The sequence below is a fragment of the Poecilia mexicana genome, unplaced genomic scaffold, assembly GCF_051168715.1.
Source record: "Poecilia mexicana isolate PSO_F unplaced genomic scaffold, ASM5116871v1 scaffold_17, whole genome shotgun sequence".
Classification (NCBI taxonomy): Eukaryota; Metazoa; Chordata; class Actinopteri; order Cyprinodontiformes; family Poeciliidae; genus Poecilia; species Poecilia mexicana.
In genome coordinates, this window is record NW_028263386.1 from 9,954,338 (window position 1) to 9,974,015 (window position 19,678).

The 19,678-nt window shown below is 36.0% G+C and overlaps 1 protein-coding gene across 1 annotated transcript; it reads left to right on the top strand.

The window, feature by feature from the left end:
• The first annotated feature begins 4,114 nt into the window (after positions 1-4,114).
• On the top strand, positions 4,115-6,912 carry apoda.1 (apolipoprotein Da, duplicate 1). Its single transcript, XM_014984326.2, has 5 exons — positions 4,115-4,191; positions 4,300-4,428; positions 5,204-5,325; positions 5,430-5,515; positions 5,602-6,912. The coding sequence occupies exons 2-5, from the start codon at positions 4,312-4,314 to the stop codon at positions 5,835-5,837; spliced, it is 561 nt and encodes a 186-aa protein (XP_014839812.1). The 5' UTR covers positions 4,115-4,191; positions 4,300-4,311; the 3' UTR covers positions 5,838-6,912.
• Positions 6,913-19,678: the final 12,766 nt, after the last annotated feature.

A 19,678-nucleotide genomic window follows, 5' to 3' on the forward strand; every position in this document is an offset into this window, starting at 1 on the left:
CATTTTAGGGAATGTTTTTATAAAGTTAAATTTGACTGCCTGTTTGCGTCATAACCTGAAATAAAGTTAGCACAGTTCTTGTCATAAAAGTAAAAATCTCCAATGTAAAAATACATTTCAACTTTGAAACATTTTACAGACAAGATTTGTCATGATGTCATGACATTACACATAAAAAAGCATGTTGATGAAATCAAATATATCCAAAACCAAAACACACAACAATGATTTTATTCCATTATTACCTTTTAATCTTCGGTGGTTTATTGAAACTTATGGAAAAGGCTTTCTCCTGACAAGGTTTACATCCAGTCCACTAAATTATTAAGTTTTAACTTCATAATTTATTTATCAACTGAAAGTTGATAAAACTTTAAGTAAAAATGGTTTGACTTTCAAGTATTTAACCCAAAAACAAAGAAACCTGCAGGGCTGGGCATCAGTCCATGTAGCAGGTTTTGTTTTTAAAATCTACAAAACACTGTTCATCTGTTCTTCCCTGCTGCTTTTGCACTAGATTGGGACTATATCTGAAAATTAACATGACTGTTTCTATACTAGTTCAAGTATTTTTTATTTTTATTTTTTGTTGATGAAACTGAAACAAAACTTTGCTCTAAAATAAAATAGAGACAGATATTTCTTCTAAAAATCAATGCTGCTTCGTTAGGCTTCAAGAGGAAAGTGGAAAGTTTTAAAATGATGATAAAATCTTCCAGCTGCATGTTCAACATATTTATTGAACTGAAAGGAAATTTCACCGTAGGCCTGACCTTCTGCTTTGAAAACATCCAGACCCAAAAGGCTTTTTGTGTTGGTGGACGGGTTTTAACCATAACGCGAAATGCTTTGCAGTTAATGGATAACGAACGAGACGTTACACAACTGGGACACATGACTGACTGGCTTCAAGGTAAATAAACTTAGATAACACAAATCTGTTGAGATTAAGCTTGTTAAATAATTTACTCTTGTTGGACACATCCTAATCTAAAACTAACAACATGTTTTCTAAAGAATTATTTTGATTTTGTCTCAAATAAAGAAAGACAGTTATGTCAGCAGCATAGCTAAAAGGGTACAAAAAATAAAAAAAATCAATTAATTAATTAAATCAAACTAAGCGTTTCCTGCTTTAGGTCAGTTATTATTAAATTTTTTTAAAATATGTTTAGAGCCAATAAAAAAAAAATTACAATATATAATTCTTATTATACATATACACCTATAAATACACTTACCAATATAATACTGACAAAATAGTGCATAAAAAAATCTATTAAAAACAATTGCGATGCACAAGTTTCAGCCCTGCTTTTGTTGCTTTTTCAACTAAAAGGAGAAAAATTAAATTTAACATAAAACTAAACAACAAACTCAACCCTCCTTCGCATCTCAGATCCCCAAAGTCAATCCCCCCCAAAAAACAAAACACTCAATACTCATAACCAAAGCAACAGAGCTCAATAACGGGCACCATCAGTTGGCCAAAACCTCCCTAAATGTTCATTTTAATTCAGAGGTTTGCATGTGTTTCTTTTGTTTTAGCTGAAAAACGCTGTTCACAAAGGTTTGCTGGGATTTTGGCCCATCCCCGCTGGCTGAACTGGTGTAACTGGTTCTGGTTTCTGGGATGTCTTTGCTCCAAAACTCTTTTACACTAATACCTAGAATTGCAGATGGTGATAAATCCAAAACACGGATCTTGTTGTCTAGAGTCATTGTCAGTTTGTAACTTCATGATAATGGTTTTTCCTCATAGTGCCATTTAGTTTGTGATGCACAGCAACATAAAATCCGATGCTGCAGCTCCTGTACAACACAGAGGAGACGGTGTTTGCAGCCTTGCAAGCTTTCCCCTTAAAAATGCAGCTATAGCACTTCTATGAAGTCATTTCTTTTGCATTAGAAGCGCCCCTTTATTTGTCCACTTTTAAAAGTCTTCGTAAAACACATTTTTATTTCTTGGCATTTAACAGACCTCCGCTCTCACTTCTGTTTTAGCATTTTTCGTCTTAATCTTAACCAATAACCATCAGAGCGGTCGGTTCAGTTTAGGAGACAGATCGTCCTCGAGGTTTTGACCTCAGTCATTCCTCAGCAGCAGGAAACATTCTCAAGCTCTATGCACGTGTCCCTGTTCACTTTCAGGGTTTTCCGTCCTCCCTCTGTGGTAATGCACAGTTTGTATATGTGTGCACAGCTGCAGGGACATCAGCAGCAGCACGGCTGCATACGCGCTGGCATGTGAGTCTTTACCGCAGCCGTTACACAACATTTTCTATTAGGTGTGGAGCTGAAATGTGAACCAGCAACATTTTGCTGAACCCAAATCTAAGTTTTATTTATTTATTTTTGGTCAATGAAACAAACTTTTATGCCTTCAATTAAAGGCTAGAAGATAAAATTCTGTTTTTTTAAGGTTTGAAAATTTTCTTTTTGGATGAAAATTGGAAACAAGTGCCTCACGAAAAGTCAATATGACGATATTGTTTAATTTCCCGAAAGGTCCGCTGATCATTTCACATTAAAGCTCCTCTGCTGCCCTCTAGTGGACAAAAACACAGAGTAGATTTTCATATCTTACAATCTAAAGGTAAAATATGTTCTGTTGTATGTGTATGATTAATTCAACCTGATTTTAGTATTTCAAGCAATAAACTGTTTCAGAAACCGAACAACAGAGCCCCTTTGCACTGTCATATTCACAAACCACAATATCATAGGTACAGAGGGTCTCCCTAAGTATGCCTCTGGATGAAGGTGACAGGAAAATCATAATTCCCTCCTAACGTATTGAACTCTTAAACAAACATACTGAAACATAAGTGAAACAACCCTGCAGTTTCATAATTTATGAAACCTCATGGGACAGAATATCAGCACAAAAAAGAAAATCCAAACACACAGCCTTGCGAATAAGATTAAAAATGACCAAAACTCTCCTCCGAATCCACCTTTGCAAGCTGCATCTTTAATATATTTCTCAGCTCTTTGATATTTCCTCATTATCCTGCAGCCCGTTTGGCTGTGCGCTCGCTTCTTTCCTTGATCTTCTGACCAGTCGAGCTCATTGCCTCCACCCGGGCAGAAAGCAGCCGCTGCTGTTTTAACCGGGCTTTGATGTGTCTGGCTGCAGCTAACAAGTCATTCCTCCCTGAAATACAAGCTGGATATATTAGCTGGAAATTGAGCCTTTTGATCTTTATTCTTCTTTAGTTTAACCTTGTTTGTTGCCGGAGGGCTTTGTCTGGAAGCAGACAACGTTTAATAGATTTCTGCATGTAAATCACAGTGTTTATTTTAGAGTATTCGTGTTATCAAACAGCAACCGGACCTTACAGATAATGAAATGTCAAGTTACTGACTCAGGTTCTAGCAAACACGTCTCATTCTTATGGTATCTAAGGTTTCCTGTGAAATTTTTTAAAGTTTTTAACCTGGTCTCTGTAGTTTGCTGCACAAAATCCATGTAGATGGGGAGATGTGAGTAAACTCAATTTCAGACTACTGAACTGAAGAGGAATAAATGTTAAACTTGAATTTTAAAAAGTGCATCTTAAGTGTGTGACCACGAAAGCAACCACGTTACTAAAAGGTTTACATTTTTGACATTTATTTTTCAGTTGAATTGAATATGACCATCCTCTTCACAGAACTGTCTTAGGAAGGCAGAGCATTTTCAGTCAGAGGCATCTTCATCTTCATCTTCAGTGCAGTACAGACTGCTGCAGAAATGCCATCAGCCATCATGATCTTCAATAACTCTTTGAAGAATCTAAATTAACGAGTTATAACAACACTTAATTTCCCTTTGGGATTAAAAAAGTATTTTTGAATTTGAATATACCTCACATTGAATATGGAAAAAAATCTTTGAAATAATTGAAAGAAACCTGGGGTATGCACACTTCTGACTGTAGGTAAATCAGTGGAAAAATCTGAAAAATGAGAACAAAAAAAAGCACAAGTTCTCATCTCTTCTGATAACTTTGTGACATTCCAGCCGGAGCGTCACCCATGACTCTAATTTGGTAATAACCGACTTTGCGCCGGTAATAAAACTGGAGAAAGACAAAGAATCTCATTGATTTCAGAGACGTGCAAAAACTTTGTGGAGAGCAACTTCTCTGAGTCAAACCCTGAGATCTCTGAGGAGAGAACACGGACCCACAAAGAAGAACAAAACCGGTAAGATAAATTTACTTCCTCTGACCAACTTAAACAATCCTTTACTGATTTTAAAATGTGTAATGACCATAACAGCAGCTTTTGCTGTTTTTCTGCATGGTAACGCAGCCTGCTCTTACCATGAGGGTGTTTCTGGCTTCGATTCTTGTGCTTGTAATCCCCATCATTCGGGCTCAGGTTCCCCACTGGGGTCCGTGTCCAGAACCAGAAGTCCAGCCTGCCTTCATCCTTAAACAGGTAACAGAGGATGAGTCCAAAATGTCTTTGAATGACCCGATTTTAAAAAAGTTTCAACAGCTTTTTCTTTTATTTTTCTTACCAAACATTAGAAATAAACATCATTAAAAATATTGTAAAACTCTATCCTGGTGTCTTTTAAAAATAATTTTACAATAGAGCAAATATTAGTGGTGTTAATATTTTTAAAACCTTTTTGAAAAAGTGAATTTAAAGTGTTTCTGCAAATCTACTCGCTGTCTAAACTGAGAAATTATTATTATTACATGTTAAAATTTTACAAGTCATGCTTCACATTACAAAACGCCGGGAATGCATTTATCTGCAGCTGTTAAAAATAATAAAATCTCACTGTGGTAAAGGGTTGTGTGTTAAAATGACATTAAATGAGATGGAATACATTGAAAAATGAATATGCAGTATTTCAAAATCAAAAATAGTTCATGCATTTCTCCTATTTTATCACAAAGAAGCAACATCTCATCATTTTATCCGTTCTCAAAGACTGCACAAACTACTATTCAACTGAAATAAAACATAAAGTGATGCTTTAAGTGCAGACTCACTAAGATATTCTCTACTATATTGTCCTTGAGGGGAAAAAAAACCGAGAGTGCAGGATACTTAATGACTTTCCACTGCAGATACAGAGCGGGCCTGAAAGCTAACCTGTCGCATGTTTCTGTAAACCCATTACAGTATGTAGATTTATTCATAGTCTCCTCTCACGTCGCTCTAAATTGCCTCTGAACCCGTGTGTCCCTGGCCCTCGCAGTTCATGGGGAGATGGTTTGAAATTGCCAAGCTGCCGGCCCAGTTTGAGAAGGGCCGCTGCATCGAGACCAATTTCACTCTGACGACGGACAACTCCATTCGAGTGGTCAGCTCGGAAATACTGTGAGTCACTGCGAGCGGGAACCTTGTGGAAATGTGTCAGGAGGCGCTTGTTGGCACCGTTTAGCGCTGCGTAAAAACTCTCTGTGTGTGTTTGTGTGTGTCAGAAAAGGAGAGGTGAGGAAAATCGTGGGGACCGGAGTGATAGAGGACCCAAAGAATCCAGCTAAACTGGGAATAACCTACTCCTACGGTCAGCGGGAATACATCGGAGTAAAAATAATCACCTCTTGCTTATGTTCTGACCTTTGACTTTTACTCTCTGTCTATTCGACGCAGTCCTCCCTTACTCCCCTTACTGGATCCTGTCCACTGACTATGTGAACTTTGCCCTGGTGTACTCCTGCACGGACGTCCTCAGGCTCTTCCACGTGGACTTCGCCTGGATCCTGGGCCGCACCCGCAGCCTGCCGGACGCCACCGTGGAGAAGGCCAGGGAGACCTTCGCCACCAACAACATCGACGTGACCAGGATGATCCCCAGCAGGCAGCAGGGATGTGACAAAACGCTCTGAGGCTGCGGCGGGAAAGCAACACAAGATGGCGCCGTTGCTGGTGGAAGAAGAGAAAGGATTGCAGATTTTTTTTCTCTTTATTTCTACAGAGAAGAGTTTTAATATTTTATTGCAGTTGTAATGAATAGAGTAATCTCAGCTGTTTGCTTGCTGATTAAAGTACATAATCTGATATGAGAATGCTTTATGTTCATCTGGAAAAATATTTGCTAAAACATTTTGCCTTTTTTAATCAGACACATCTCTTATTGGGCAAGCCTCAGTGGAGTAGATTAATTTTATTAGAAGGAAACAGCTGTTTTTTTTTTCAGTGAAAACACATGATACTGATTGCTCTATTCGTCTCTCAAACTGCAAACATGAAGGATCTCATTAGTCCTGTTAGAGTCAGGAAAACATGTGATCTCTGTTGATTTAGAGACAAATTAACGTGAAGCGTTTTCCTGGGTTTATTCACCTCGACCAGATGCCAGTTTTGTTTTTGCTGACTGATATAAAACCTTTGTGGAAAGTGTATCAAACTGCAGAATATCAACTATGGATACCTAAGCAGTAAATTGTGCTACTTGGAACAGTCTTCAATTAAACGATTTGCACAAGAGAATACAAATCTGTTTTGAAAGTAAAAATTCTGTTTCAAAACAGTTAAAATATAGAATCTCAGAAATTAACTCATAAAGCTTGCTGTGATTTTGTTGCCACTAACTGCTGATTTTTATTTTATTTTTTTCATTATTGACTTTTAAAACAATGTGTTCATGCTGACCAATTTACTGTCTCATTTACTTTTTGTTTGTAGCCAAGAACTCTTGTCAGATTCCTGTTGGCCTTTTACTTTAAGGTAAAAAAAGAAAGAAAAAAAAGACTATGTATTGAAAATAATTTATAGTTAAAGTCAAGATTATTTACACACCTCTTGCAGGTTTTGGTTGGAATAATTTTTTTTTAAACTTACATCAGTAAAAAGTAAATATGTCTTTTTTTGACTGATGCTCTTTTGACATTGTTTTATTTTCTTTTGAGACATACGAGCACCATTTCCTGTTGGCAAATAAACATTTTTAGTTGAATGAAAGTTATTTAAAAATGAAATCTTCAGTAATTTTGAGTTTAACTGTACCTGAGCTTGCAGACAAAGTGAATATAACCTTGTTTTATAAACATTCAGCACTGCACTTTTGAGAAAAAGTAACACCAAATCAATTGCAAAAATAAAAATAAATAATAAATATATACCAAAAGTTTACTTATAATAGGAAGCTGCAAGTTTAATAGATGATGAAGTTTAATTATTGATTCGCATTTAGAGATGTTTGCGTAGAGAGGAAAAGATAATGCATATCTGTCTAAAATACACCATTTTTCTTCAGTGCAGCGACTCGTGCACCTGTCTTTCTAACACTTTTGCTGTCTGGATTGCACAAACAAAACAGGACACAGTTGTTTTTTGCTTTATGTTTGCATAAATTTCTGCTATATTGTTGTGGCAGTTTTCATTGTTCAGCATAATAGGGAGGGGGAGCTGTCAGAGGCCACGCAGGTGGCGAAGAGCTGCGATGAATGATGCTCTCCAGGATGCATCGTGGTGGTTTTTCAGCAGCGGTGTGCAGAGTGCGCTCTCTCTCTCACACACCAGCATAAACATCCATATTTCCCTTCAATAACTCAACCTACAGAGGCTTCGTAGAGGCACACAATTATACATGAAAATGTAGATTTAATTAGATGAAACTTACAGACCACGCTTGCTCACTATTGACTCAGTCTGAGCAGCTCTGTGGGCTTTCCACGGTGAGCGGGCCTGGGCTGAGTGGGAGTAAAGCCTGGATCATGGGGTACACAGCTCAGACGTGGCACTTACCCCCATAGAGAAGAACGTAAACTCCTCAGACATACAAAGAGGAGCTCTTCCAGCTTAAATACTGCAAAGAGAAGACTGGAAATCCTCTTAAACAGTGTCAGGCTGCTAAAGCAAGCAGATACCAGGCCACAAATATTAAAATAAGCTCATAAAACTAGAATGTTTTAGCTTGTATTTATTTTATATAATAGATTAACAGTAAGTTGTGCACAATTGTGAATTAAAAAGTAAATGAACCATGGTTTCAAAAGCTCCTCTGAAAAGAAATAACTGGGGGAAAAAAAGTTCTGGACGGATAAATCTGTGGTTGATGATTCCTGATTATAAAGTGGTTAATCAGATGATTTAGGTGTTAATCAGGAGCCAAATTGCAGAAAGTTCATTAGGAGCTGCTGCACAGAATAACAAGCTGTATACTGATTGAATCAGGAGCAGAGATTAGCAGCAGGAAGAGTTAATGATGGTCTAATAAAAGTAAGGGGCAGCGTTTTCCTCTCGTCTGTTGTTTCAACGCTGTTTTCTAAATGTGTTTTTTAGTTGCATTACCAGCAAAGAGCAGACTGGCTTTCCTTTTGTTCCTGTAAGATGCATGTTTGGTGTCTGACGGGCTGAGGGAAGCAAACACTCATTCAGACGTAAAGATTTTCCACATATGTAAAAAGGTGAGACAAACCATTCTATTCACAAGCCTAAAAATACAAACATGTCGGACTAGTTAAAGATATTTCTTTAAATTTCAGGTTAAACATAACAAATACTACAAATGACACAAACACTAGTAACTAATTCTATTTATTGAGGTATTAAATCCAACAACATGATATACTGCAGGAAAACATTGTGAAATAAACATTAATATTGCTTTGTTTAAAAACTATGAACTCATTTTCTTTGTCTTATTTTGGGTCTAAGAGAGCATTTTCTTAATTTGGAAAATCCCACCAGAAACTTTATGTAAATATGCTCTAATGCATACAATCTATATGTGTTTTGCTTGGTGAATTGAGGTACTTAAATAAATATTTTGATAATATTCTAACTTATTGGATATGGTTGTATGTGTTTATCCCTATTAAACAGGAAATATTTGTTTACAGTAAATTACAAACATATCCTCTAAAGTCTTTGGCCTTTCAAAACAACAGCATATACAAACATAAAAATGGTCACATATACATATAATGGTAACACTTTATTTGAAGGGGGTTGAATAAGACTGTCATAACACTTTCATAAACATGACATAACACCTGTCATGAACATGAATAAGCCTTCATGAATATTTATGACTGTTGTCATAAAGTGTCATTCGGTAAATAATGACACTTTTAATACAAAGTTGACATTATTCAAAATGTCTTTGTTATGACAACTTGACATTAACCAAGAAATCATTACTGTTTAAACTTTACCTTTAATAACATAAAGTTACCTAATTTTTAAAGTGAAATCAGTAAAACTTTTATAACAAATTTATATCATTAATGATTTCTTGGTTAATGTCAAGTTGTCATAACAAAGACATTTTGAATAATGTCAACTTTGTATTAAAAGTGTCATAATTTACCGAATGACGCTTTATGACAACAGTCATAAATATTCATGAAGGCTTATTCATGTTCATGACAGGTGTTACGTCATGTTCATGAAAGTGTCATGTCAGTCTTATTCACCCCCTTCAAATAAAGTGTTACCCATATAATTTACACGTGCATCATTAAGTCACAGATAAAACATATCTGAGTGACTCAAGATTCAAAGATCTAAAAGGAAAGGTTTCAACATTGTTGAAGCAAAGAGTTCTCTGTCTCTTTATGGTTTTAATCTTGCGTCTGCAGAAAAAGCAAAGTTATTCTGCTGCAAAAACACAATATACTGGAGGTTACCTTGTGCATGACCTGAGAAGAGAATAATGTCACATCCAGAGAGTCCCTTGTGTCACAAATAAAAGTGTGTGTGTGTGTGTGTGTGGGGGGGGGGGGATCCTACCCTAATCATAACAGCAGTTTCATGGGAATGAAAAAGTAAAATGAAAGCTCATATTTTTCTCAAGTCAATAACAGCCGCAACAAACTTAAATTATTTAAAATGGCTGATACTTCAGTCTATTTTTGCAGTGTGCATCCAGTATTCCTGTGCAGCTGGATGAAAAGCTTCAGTCCGGTCTCTGCTGGAACGTGGGCGGCCAGAAAGCAAAATCTTTGTTCTGATTGCATCAGCTTCTCGTTGTGCAACGAGACTCCTGAGATTTGGTTAGAAAAAGATCATTTTTAAAGAATTCAAGTGCACAAAATTAAATTTTTAGAAAGTTCTAGGCTTAAATCTACAAGTACTGATATTTCGAAAGAGTCTGATAAAACTTTGCACTCGGCGACAACGCTCTAGGACGTAATGTTTGTTAGAAATGTTCAAATGCAGGATGTCTGTTCCAGTTGGCTGAATTGAAGTGAACTGAGGAGGAGTCTGTCATGTTCGGATGGGGAATTGTCAGTCAGGGCAGATTGAATCCATTAGCGCTCAGTGATTAGCTCCTGGGCGTCAGAGCTCTTCTGTTTCCTCAGCAGGAAATCTCTTTACTGGCCTTGAAACCTTCAGCGTTCCCCGCCCCGTTGTATAAAACCCCGTTCATGCCGGAGTGTGATCCCTGTCCCGAGGCCTCGCTTCAAACAGCCTCGGTTTCACACCATGTGTGACACACATTCGACGCAGACCCCTCGGCGGGAGCAACGGGGATGTGCTTGGTGCGAGGCTCATTCGGGGTGACAGTTTACTGTCTCATGGACACGACTTCTCAATCCTCCCTGGCCCACATATTATTCATAAAGCGATTTTAAATGTTCATTAATCTGAACAATCAGGTGCATAATGCGCCTCGGTTCTTCCTCAGTCACAGCCGTAAATGGCTTTGGCGGTTTGGCCTCATTTACTGTATGTTATGAAATATCCAGGCTACAGCAGCTCTGTGGAAAATAACTTTATTGGATTGTGCTTCTCTCTCTCGAAGATGCTTATTAGCATCTTTAAACTTAAAATGGTACAATTGCTGATGTATATCAATTCACTCTTTTGGAAGAAACAGATTTAGAGATTTGATGTCTCTTCTTGATTAATTTAAGAGAAACAAATGATCTTTGTGTATGTAATGTTGATGTTCATTAATTTTGACCAAAATAAGAATTGCATCAGCTAGTTACAAGGATGAAAGACAAACTTGTGGCAGTTTTCTTACCACAAAATAACAATTTGTCCCTTTCACTTGTGCAATTAAATTACTCTCATGCAATATAAAATGCATCTAACTAGAGGAAATAAACTACTTTAAAGTGCATGCACAGCACTGGCACCAAAACAATTAAGAAACCCAACAGTAACTTGATATTCTTGGAGTTTTATGTGAAAAAAATCACGTAAAACGTGCTCCAAACATGTCGGCAATCGTGTGAGTCTGATATTTTACTTAAAAGGACGTAAAAATAAAAAGCATCCCTTGGTCTGTGCTCGAGAGAACAGCCCACTGAACTCAAAAACCCAGAACACAAAACAGAAATTTGTCTGGAGAACCAACCGCATTACCTTTGCTGATATTTAATTCGGCCAACTGTACCTTGCTGAATTAAATTGAGCTTGGTTCCTCAAGGAACTCATGTCAAAAATGAAATATTACAACATTTTTGCTTTGTTGTCTTTATATTTGTTGTTCCATGAATCCATTATCCATTGATCTGGACATTGGAAAACATATATACTGGAAACATTTAATTCCCTGGTTCCACAACATCCCAAAGGTGATTGGGATTTGACAGTATTTTAAATAATAATAAAAAAATTTATAAAAAGAAAATAAACCCTTTTTTGAACCAGCAACTAATTACACTAACAACTATGCTGTCCTGAATATATTTTACCTTTTAGGAAACTCCAAGCTCAACTCCCTTACAATCTGTTCCTTGTGAGTTTTATAATATATTTAAGCCTCTGGAAACTAAGCAGTGGTTCTTTATGTTGAATGTATCAGCAACAATCCTGACAATAAACATGGTAAGCATAATGAAAAGTTTAATCAATGGGTGCGTTGTTTGTTATATTGTCCTCTACTGCAGATAATTAGGTTCATAAATATTTCATTGGTGACACGAAGGCTGCGTCTGACAAACTGTCAGTGTTCATTTTGCTTGCTAGAGAGAAATGTTTCTCTTGTCCCCATGTGAAAAGCAAACTCCTCGTACCGCAGAAACTAATCAACATTGAACTGAATAATATTTTGCCTTATGTTTATAAAGCACCTGTTTTGTTTTAGGTGTCGTGCCTTATTGAAGACTTTATTGTTAAAGTGCAACCTTCTCCTCACAGAAGAGTTGGTTAAACACATCTGCGTGTTTGTTTTTCGTTTTATGGACATGGAAAGACAAGATGGAAAAGTAATTTTTTTGGACATATGGAATAAAATCTGCTACATTATCCCTCACACATCACATTCACTAAACGTCTGAGCCATTGTTGACACACCTTCTACCCTCGTCTTACGGAGAAATAGCCACGATCCATTTCTCCAGCTAGCGCTACATACATAAGCTAAATTACGTTTTTAGTTTGGTTTTCGATTCACACCTCCCAAACAAACGTTCTAGTCTAGTTTGATTAAAGCGGATCAAACAGAGCTGGTGTAAACGCACCCTCAATCGGCATGCTGGATGCTTGAAATTAAAAGTGAAACTGCCAAAATGTCCTGTCTGAAAAATTTGACTAACAACTGTCAAACTATACATACTTTTAGTATTTAAATTTCATTATTAGCTTATCAGTTGATCCTTTGTTGTGAAAAAAATAAAAATTAAAAATTAAACGAGGCGACATAAAAAAAAGTTATGTACCTGGACACTGTGAATTCCACACCATTAATCCCAGTATGCATGCCGTATTCAGATTGGAAGTGCATAAGAAGTGGCACATCTACATTACAAACATGACAGGACTTCATTTCACTTTCTCATGCTCAGATGCAGCCAACATTAATGTCTTAAATCATCATATGTGGCCAGATGGAAATAGTGATAGCAGCTTATATATTTCCTGCTTTGTTGTCTTTTCACATTAATTAATTTCTGGAAAATGTCTCAGATCTGGATGGGTCAATATAAAGAGATTAGACTGTCCTTTTACCCCCATAAATGAGACAGAAACTGCAAGAAAACAATGACAACTCTGGTTTTACAATGTGTGTAAAAAAACAAAACAAACTGAAGTCTCTGTTTAGTCTCTTTTGAGGCTGTAATTAGGCTTAACATACTGTTTTCTGTCTGGTTCTGTCCAATTTTGTTTTGTTTTGTTTTTTAAATAACATGTTAGAAAAAAGGAGCATACACAAAGAAGACACACAACCTACAAATATACAGAATAGAGTTACCAACTATTCTCGTTCATCATTTCCTTATAATTGGTCTAAGGCAATAATATTTGACACGCATATTGCCCAACTTTATGATTCTACATAAAGTTGGGCAATGTGTATTTTATTAATGGAATAATAATACAAGGGAAAGAGTAGAAATACTTCATAATAATGCTATTAATGTAAAAGTAAAACCATGATCTGGTAAAACTACCGTTAAAAATACATTTTCCCGACAAAGAACTATAACTGAGTAAATGTAAATAGTTACTACCCACTTCTGTTCACAACTATCAGAGTTTCAGAAATTGACATTTAAAGTAAGTAAGTAATATACAGCAGAGTTCAGAGATAAACAGAACAAAGGAGTGCGAATACAAACATGGTGTGTGTATCTGTTGCATTGCTTGGTTAACTTGTGGTTGGTCTTCAGTGAGTGAAATAACTCACTGAGCAGCCAGACGTTGCATTCATGTAAAAGTAGCATTACTTTAAAATAATCTCACTAAAATAAGAGAAAAATGTAGGATGCAGTGCAACAGCTCCTAGAAATATACTCAAGTGTGTAACCAGTTACTGCCCGTCTCTGCCCGTCACACCCTGATTTCTCTACTTTGAATCCTTTCATGATATACAAGCCAACATTTTATGGCAGAACAAAAAAGAAACATTCACCGAAAACAGATATATAGGCATAAAAGCCCATCAACTGAGACTATTTTAATTTAAAGTAACACAAAATAGCCTGGCTCTGTGCAGACAAAATGTAAAGACTTGAGTCACTTGCACAGTCCTGCACTTTGCAAAGACGTATAACTTTCTCCTCACAGAAGAGATGGTTAAAAACTATTATGACTCCAGAGAAGACTGTAACATAGCAATGAAATGAAGCTGTGGCATGTAAAAGCCAACGTTTGACAAAATGTGATTTTTATTTTTAATATGTGTTGCTGACAAAAGAATTAACCCTTAAATATTTTGTTTTAAGTAACATGAAATTAAACAAATTATGTTTTCAAAATAAGTCCCAAACTTGTGAACAGAACCTCTTAATTTTTTACACAGAGTGAATTTCTAATGGCACTAAAGTCATTGTAGGAAAATGCAGCTAGTTTTCCTTGGTGCTGGTTTATAATGAGAGTTAAATGTCAACCACCTGCAAACGCAAAGGATGTTGCACATTTTCTGCTGCCTGTTGATACAGATTTCTGCAGTTTTCCTGCTAAACTTTAGTCTCATACGCTGTCACACCCACAGGAAGGGCATTCCCCAGAGCCCAGCAACCTCAAAACGAGCACAAGTGTAATCATTTCCCACTTTTGGAAATCTTTGTTTTCTATTCTATGAGCTTGTTGTAATGGATCCGTTGTTGTTTCCACAGATGACCGCATCCAGAAATCTGCACTTTCCTCCCCTTTCTACATACTTTATGTGCAGTAATATAATGATTAACAGTCTAATAATATATAATTTTCTTTGTTAGTGGCACAAGTTTCAGATTTTTTTTCTTTCTCAAACTTCTCCAGATGTTGTGAAACTCCTAACAACCCAGGGATACAGTATGCTAAAATTATGGGCTTCTATCCTGCTTGTGTTTGCTGCTACTCCTGGGGCTGGATTGAAGGTTTTAGTGTGCTTGGAAACACCTGTTCAGGGTTTAATTATACTGTAGCTACAAATTCTGCACACAGACTCCATGTGCTGTCACCCCTGGAAATTCTGCAGATGGCATGTAACAAACGACTTAAAGGGCTTAAATGATTTCTACATCAGTGAATTATGGCCACATGCATTCAGTTTGACTTGACAAGTTCTGGTGAAAAATAAGAACCACCCTTTCAGAGCAAAATGAGTTTCTCTCTGATTCTTTCACCATTTAGAGAAAAATTACACCATTTTAATTAAAAAAATTCAATTGATTCATTCATCATCTTAAGATTTCAAATCGTTCTGTCCTTGAAGTGCACAGAAACGTAAATTAAGACTTCTGGATGAAAGCTGAGCACGTGGGTTTAAAATGATTGTTTTGCTTGCAGGTCTGTAAAGTTCAGAGGGACAACATCGTTATTGTTCCAATATTTTAAATATAAATAGTTTTGTATACGTTATGGTGGCTCATTATGTTAATTGTTTCAATGAGTTTATCTGATTTGATTCGGTTCTCAATTCTACAGGTTTGTAGATCTTCACCTAATGAATGAAATCAAAGAATCTAATACTTAAAAACATTTTATCAGTCTTATATTAAAATTTATGCGATGATTGGAAACATGTAGGTGTTATGAAAAAGCAAAACCAGAAGAAATCTGGAAAGAGGAAAACTTCAGTATTGAAGCTTTAGCTCTGCACATTATTATTTGATTTACTTTTTTAGATTTAAAAAAAAAATAGAGAATAGAAAATAATTTAAGTATTTTTAAGCTAAAGCTAAGTATCTTTCAACTAAAACCTTTAACATAAATTTATCTGCAGCTATTGCAATGTCATCAAAAAATGCCATCAGCATAGCTTAGGTAATAATTTAGCAGACTGGGTTGAAGCTGCAGCGACTGTGAGGAAAAACTGCAGCGATGCTCATTAAATACAGAGGAAGCTCAGAGTGCAGGGCGAGCCTCACAAACAGAAACATGTTCTCACCTTTCTTGCAGTTCTCTGGACCTCAACCCGGAATCAGAACATGAACAACGGCGTTTCTGTGGATTACATCAGCCTGGCAAAAAAAATGACATTTCTACTGAAGTCGTAAGAGAAGTGGAATAGTTTCTGCAGTCCAGAAGAAATTAATTTTTTATACATGTGTCTTTTTGTGTGTAGATGGCATTTAAATGTGAGGATATCTTATAAGGGAGAAATTTTCTAAATATCAATACTAGATATAAAGGTCACATGCACAGCTATGTGGTATGTATCTTTATTACTATTCTGGATGATTTTGTAAGCAAATAGAGGCTTATGGAGAACATAAAATTGCAAACAACAAGATTTTCAAAGCAGCCTGTACAGGCTCAGCAAAACTAAAAACTGAGCTGTCAGCAATGCCCAACAGATGTACGAAAAGGATTAGTATGAATTACTGAACATCTTTGTTGCGCAGTAACCGGTGCAACATCTTGAATATCTAAAACCTTAAACACAACATCAAAGATCTTGAGCGAGAGGCAAAAAAAAGGGTGATATTGAGTCACGGCCAAAGGGTTTGGCAGACGAACAACAGTGGTGATTTTTCTCATTCAGTTCTTTGTTGTCACAGTTTATGTAGCTTTAGGTTGTTGTTTTGGTTAGATGGGTATGCATTAATTAGCTAGTAGTTGAGGTCAGTTTTGTTGATTCAGGATTAAGTAAGAAACTGGGCAAAACTTGCGTCCTTTGGAGAAAAAAACTGCAAGTTCTAATACTTCTGTAGTCAAAACCATTTTAGAAAAACTGCATCATAATGACAGACATGGTGGGGGCAGTATGATTATAATTAATTATAAACAATGTATTAAATTAGAAATTTATACATCAATAACTGTATTAATTGTATAATAATTGTAGTTAATGGAGCCATGAATTCTGCTCTCTACCTTTATCTGTGTTACTTTTTGACTGCAATTATGTCCAAAACACACACGTGTGTGAATTAAATCAAGTTTAGTTCCTCTTCATTCAATAAGTGAACATATTTGTTCTTCTAATTTTTTTAGATATGTTGTATATTTTAGAGAGCAGATTTTCAGTCGGTTAAGGGTAAAAATCAACGCCAAACTAATTTAAATAATTTAATTTAGGATATTTCTTCTAAGTCTGGACAAACCTCAATTGAAAACAGCACATAATTAGAATAAATATTTACTAGTAAAGACAAAAACTGAAAAAAACCCCAGCTCAAATTGGCTAAAAGTTGCCAGTTTTTACAGTCAAATCTTGAGTTTTTACAGGCTCTTAGACTCTGCTTCATCCGTTTTGACCATCAGATTATGACACGATTATTCTTCTACCAAACACCTGCGTTTTATTTACCCTTAATCTCCAATGAGTTACACTTTCCATGGTTGTTTCTGGCTGACATCTGTCGCTGTCTGATTTCCAAGCACAGGCAGATACTGACTTCCAGCCAAAAGTATGTTTCCCTCAGTGACGGTCGCGTTAATTTAAAGCTGTGGTTGAGTCACCAGCAGTCAGACGGTTCCTGAGAGACACGTGTCCACAGAGACGAACTGCCAAACGGTCGGCATTATTTAGAAACAGCTGCTCAAACTGGTGGAGAACGTTTAGTTTTTAAATTTAAGTTCAAACTTTTTCAGTTACCGGTAGATGTGCAAATGTATATAAAAACTAGAAATAATTCTGCCATTAAAAGGCACATATGTTCATTAAAGGGTTGCCTGCTGAAAAACAAATATGTTTTTTTGCTTCAAGAAATGAACACCATTGAAATTTATGTTGGCTGTTCATTTGTCTGAAAATCCAACCCAGCACTGTGACTCAGTCAAAAATAACAAAATTACAGATGCTATTATGAATGAAAATCAGACAATATCTGTAAAATTAGGACATTAAGTGCCCTGGCACTAAAATTCCTGTTCAGACATGCAAGTCACATTCAGAGAGTCTGTCTGGCAGAGCAATAAATGCAGTAAATTGGAGGAAAAAGGTACATCAATGAAATAATTGGTTAGTGTACTGGAGGTTGATAATAGTAGATTTCAACTCTGGAAGACAGAAAAAAGAGTCTGCAGAAGAAAGTCCTAGGAGCATGCATGTTGATAAATACTGCATATATATATATATATATATATATATACATATATATATATATATATATATATATATATATATATATATATATATATATATATATATATATGTCTTTTTCATTTTGTGGTAACCTTTGCAGAAACTTAAGCTCATGAGATCCAACTATCCACCTTATTTTCAGCTACAAACAACAAGAAGACATTCAGATTAAAACTACAAGACATTGAACATTCTTCCAAATGTTCCAGCTTTTAAATGTTTTAGCATCCTTCACTGACTTTTTTGTCCCATTTAGTACAAAGAACAACTTGCTCTTCATAATGCTAGTCTGGTAGAAAAGCTGACAAAATATAATTGATTTAATCTCTAAAATTGCGATGTACTTACTCAAATAAAAGCCCAATATAATTATATATGTAGATGGTTTATCTTGATTTAGATTAAGCAAAATTGTGTGATCTGAACGTTGTGTTAGCTTGGATATGAAATGATAAATTCATAAAGTCAGAAAAAAGTCTGTAAACATTGCAAAAATGTGAGAAAGCACAAACAGAAACTCAAACACAGCTTTAATTAATGAAGCTTTTTAAGCTACTTTAATAAATGAATGTGATTTTGATGTAGTACTATAAATGTGCCAAAAATGTTCTAAGTTGAGGATGAAAAATTATGAGAATGACAGTAATTATAAGATATTTACATATGTATTGCACTGATCCTTAAATATTTTGTGCATTAACACAAAGACATATCAGCAAGAAGGTTAAAGCTTGAGCCCAAATGGGTTCTACAAACAGAAAATGACTCGGAGCATTTTTCTCCAAATTAGCTGCAAATTAGCTTAACGACAATAAAGTCAGTCGTGGTGATCGCCACAAAGTGTGTGTGAGTAAACTGACTCAGGTACAGCAGTGCTTTCACTGGGAATGGGTCAAAAATCCAACAAACTATTGTAAGAAGCTTTGGGAAATACGTACAAAAGAAAACCAATTCCAAACAGGGAAGAGTGTGCACACTTCTGAATTCAAATAATGATAATAAAATATTCAATTGTAACTGAACTCAAACATAAAATGTTATTTTTTTGTATGTACTGAATGTCTGGTTTCAACTGGATTGAAGTTGTCAATCTAATCCCTTTTAAATACATAAACCTAAATACAAAGTGCAACTGACTATCAGTAAAGGCCACAAATTAAAAATAAATGTCAGTCTTTGAATGTTTCAAGGAGCTGCTGCACCCTCAGAGGTTGGCTGCATGGTTTGATCTTTTTAAGCTTGTTTTCATCAGTTTCCACTGCTCCCACGGTACTCGGTACGTTCCTCTAACACAGACTGCAGGCTGTGAAGGCTACGTGGCAGAGCCCAGGCTTCAGGATTGTACTGTAAACCCAACAAGCAGAGCTGTTTGTATGCTGGTCCTGAAGGCGCTGCCTCCTACTGTAGCAGCAGTTTGTTGCCTTTATTGGCTCCCTGTATGAGGTGTACTTCGCCTAACGACTCGACTTTCCTTCATGTTGTTCCATATAAAAGATGCATGTAGAAGAAAGAAATTTTCAAAGCAGGAGTTATCAGTGCAAAACTTTTTTTTTTGTATCTTCGTGAAGGGATTACATAGCTTTCAAATCCTCAGAAGAGGATAACAATTGAGTGATTCGGCTGCAGACTCATTAAACCAAGTTTGAAAGTTTCAAACATGGTGCAAAAACTACTTGGATATTCTTGTGTTATAATATTTGTCTCTCATTTATTCAGTGATCTGATGCAAGACTGAAGTTGTTTAAGAAATATTTTATTCTTTGTTGTGAATTTCTGCAAAACAGCTACATTCAAAAGTAAGAATCTCAAGTA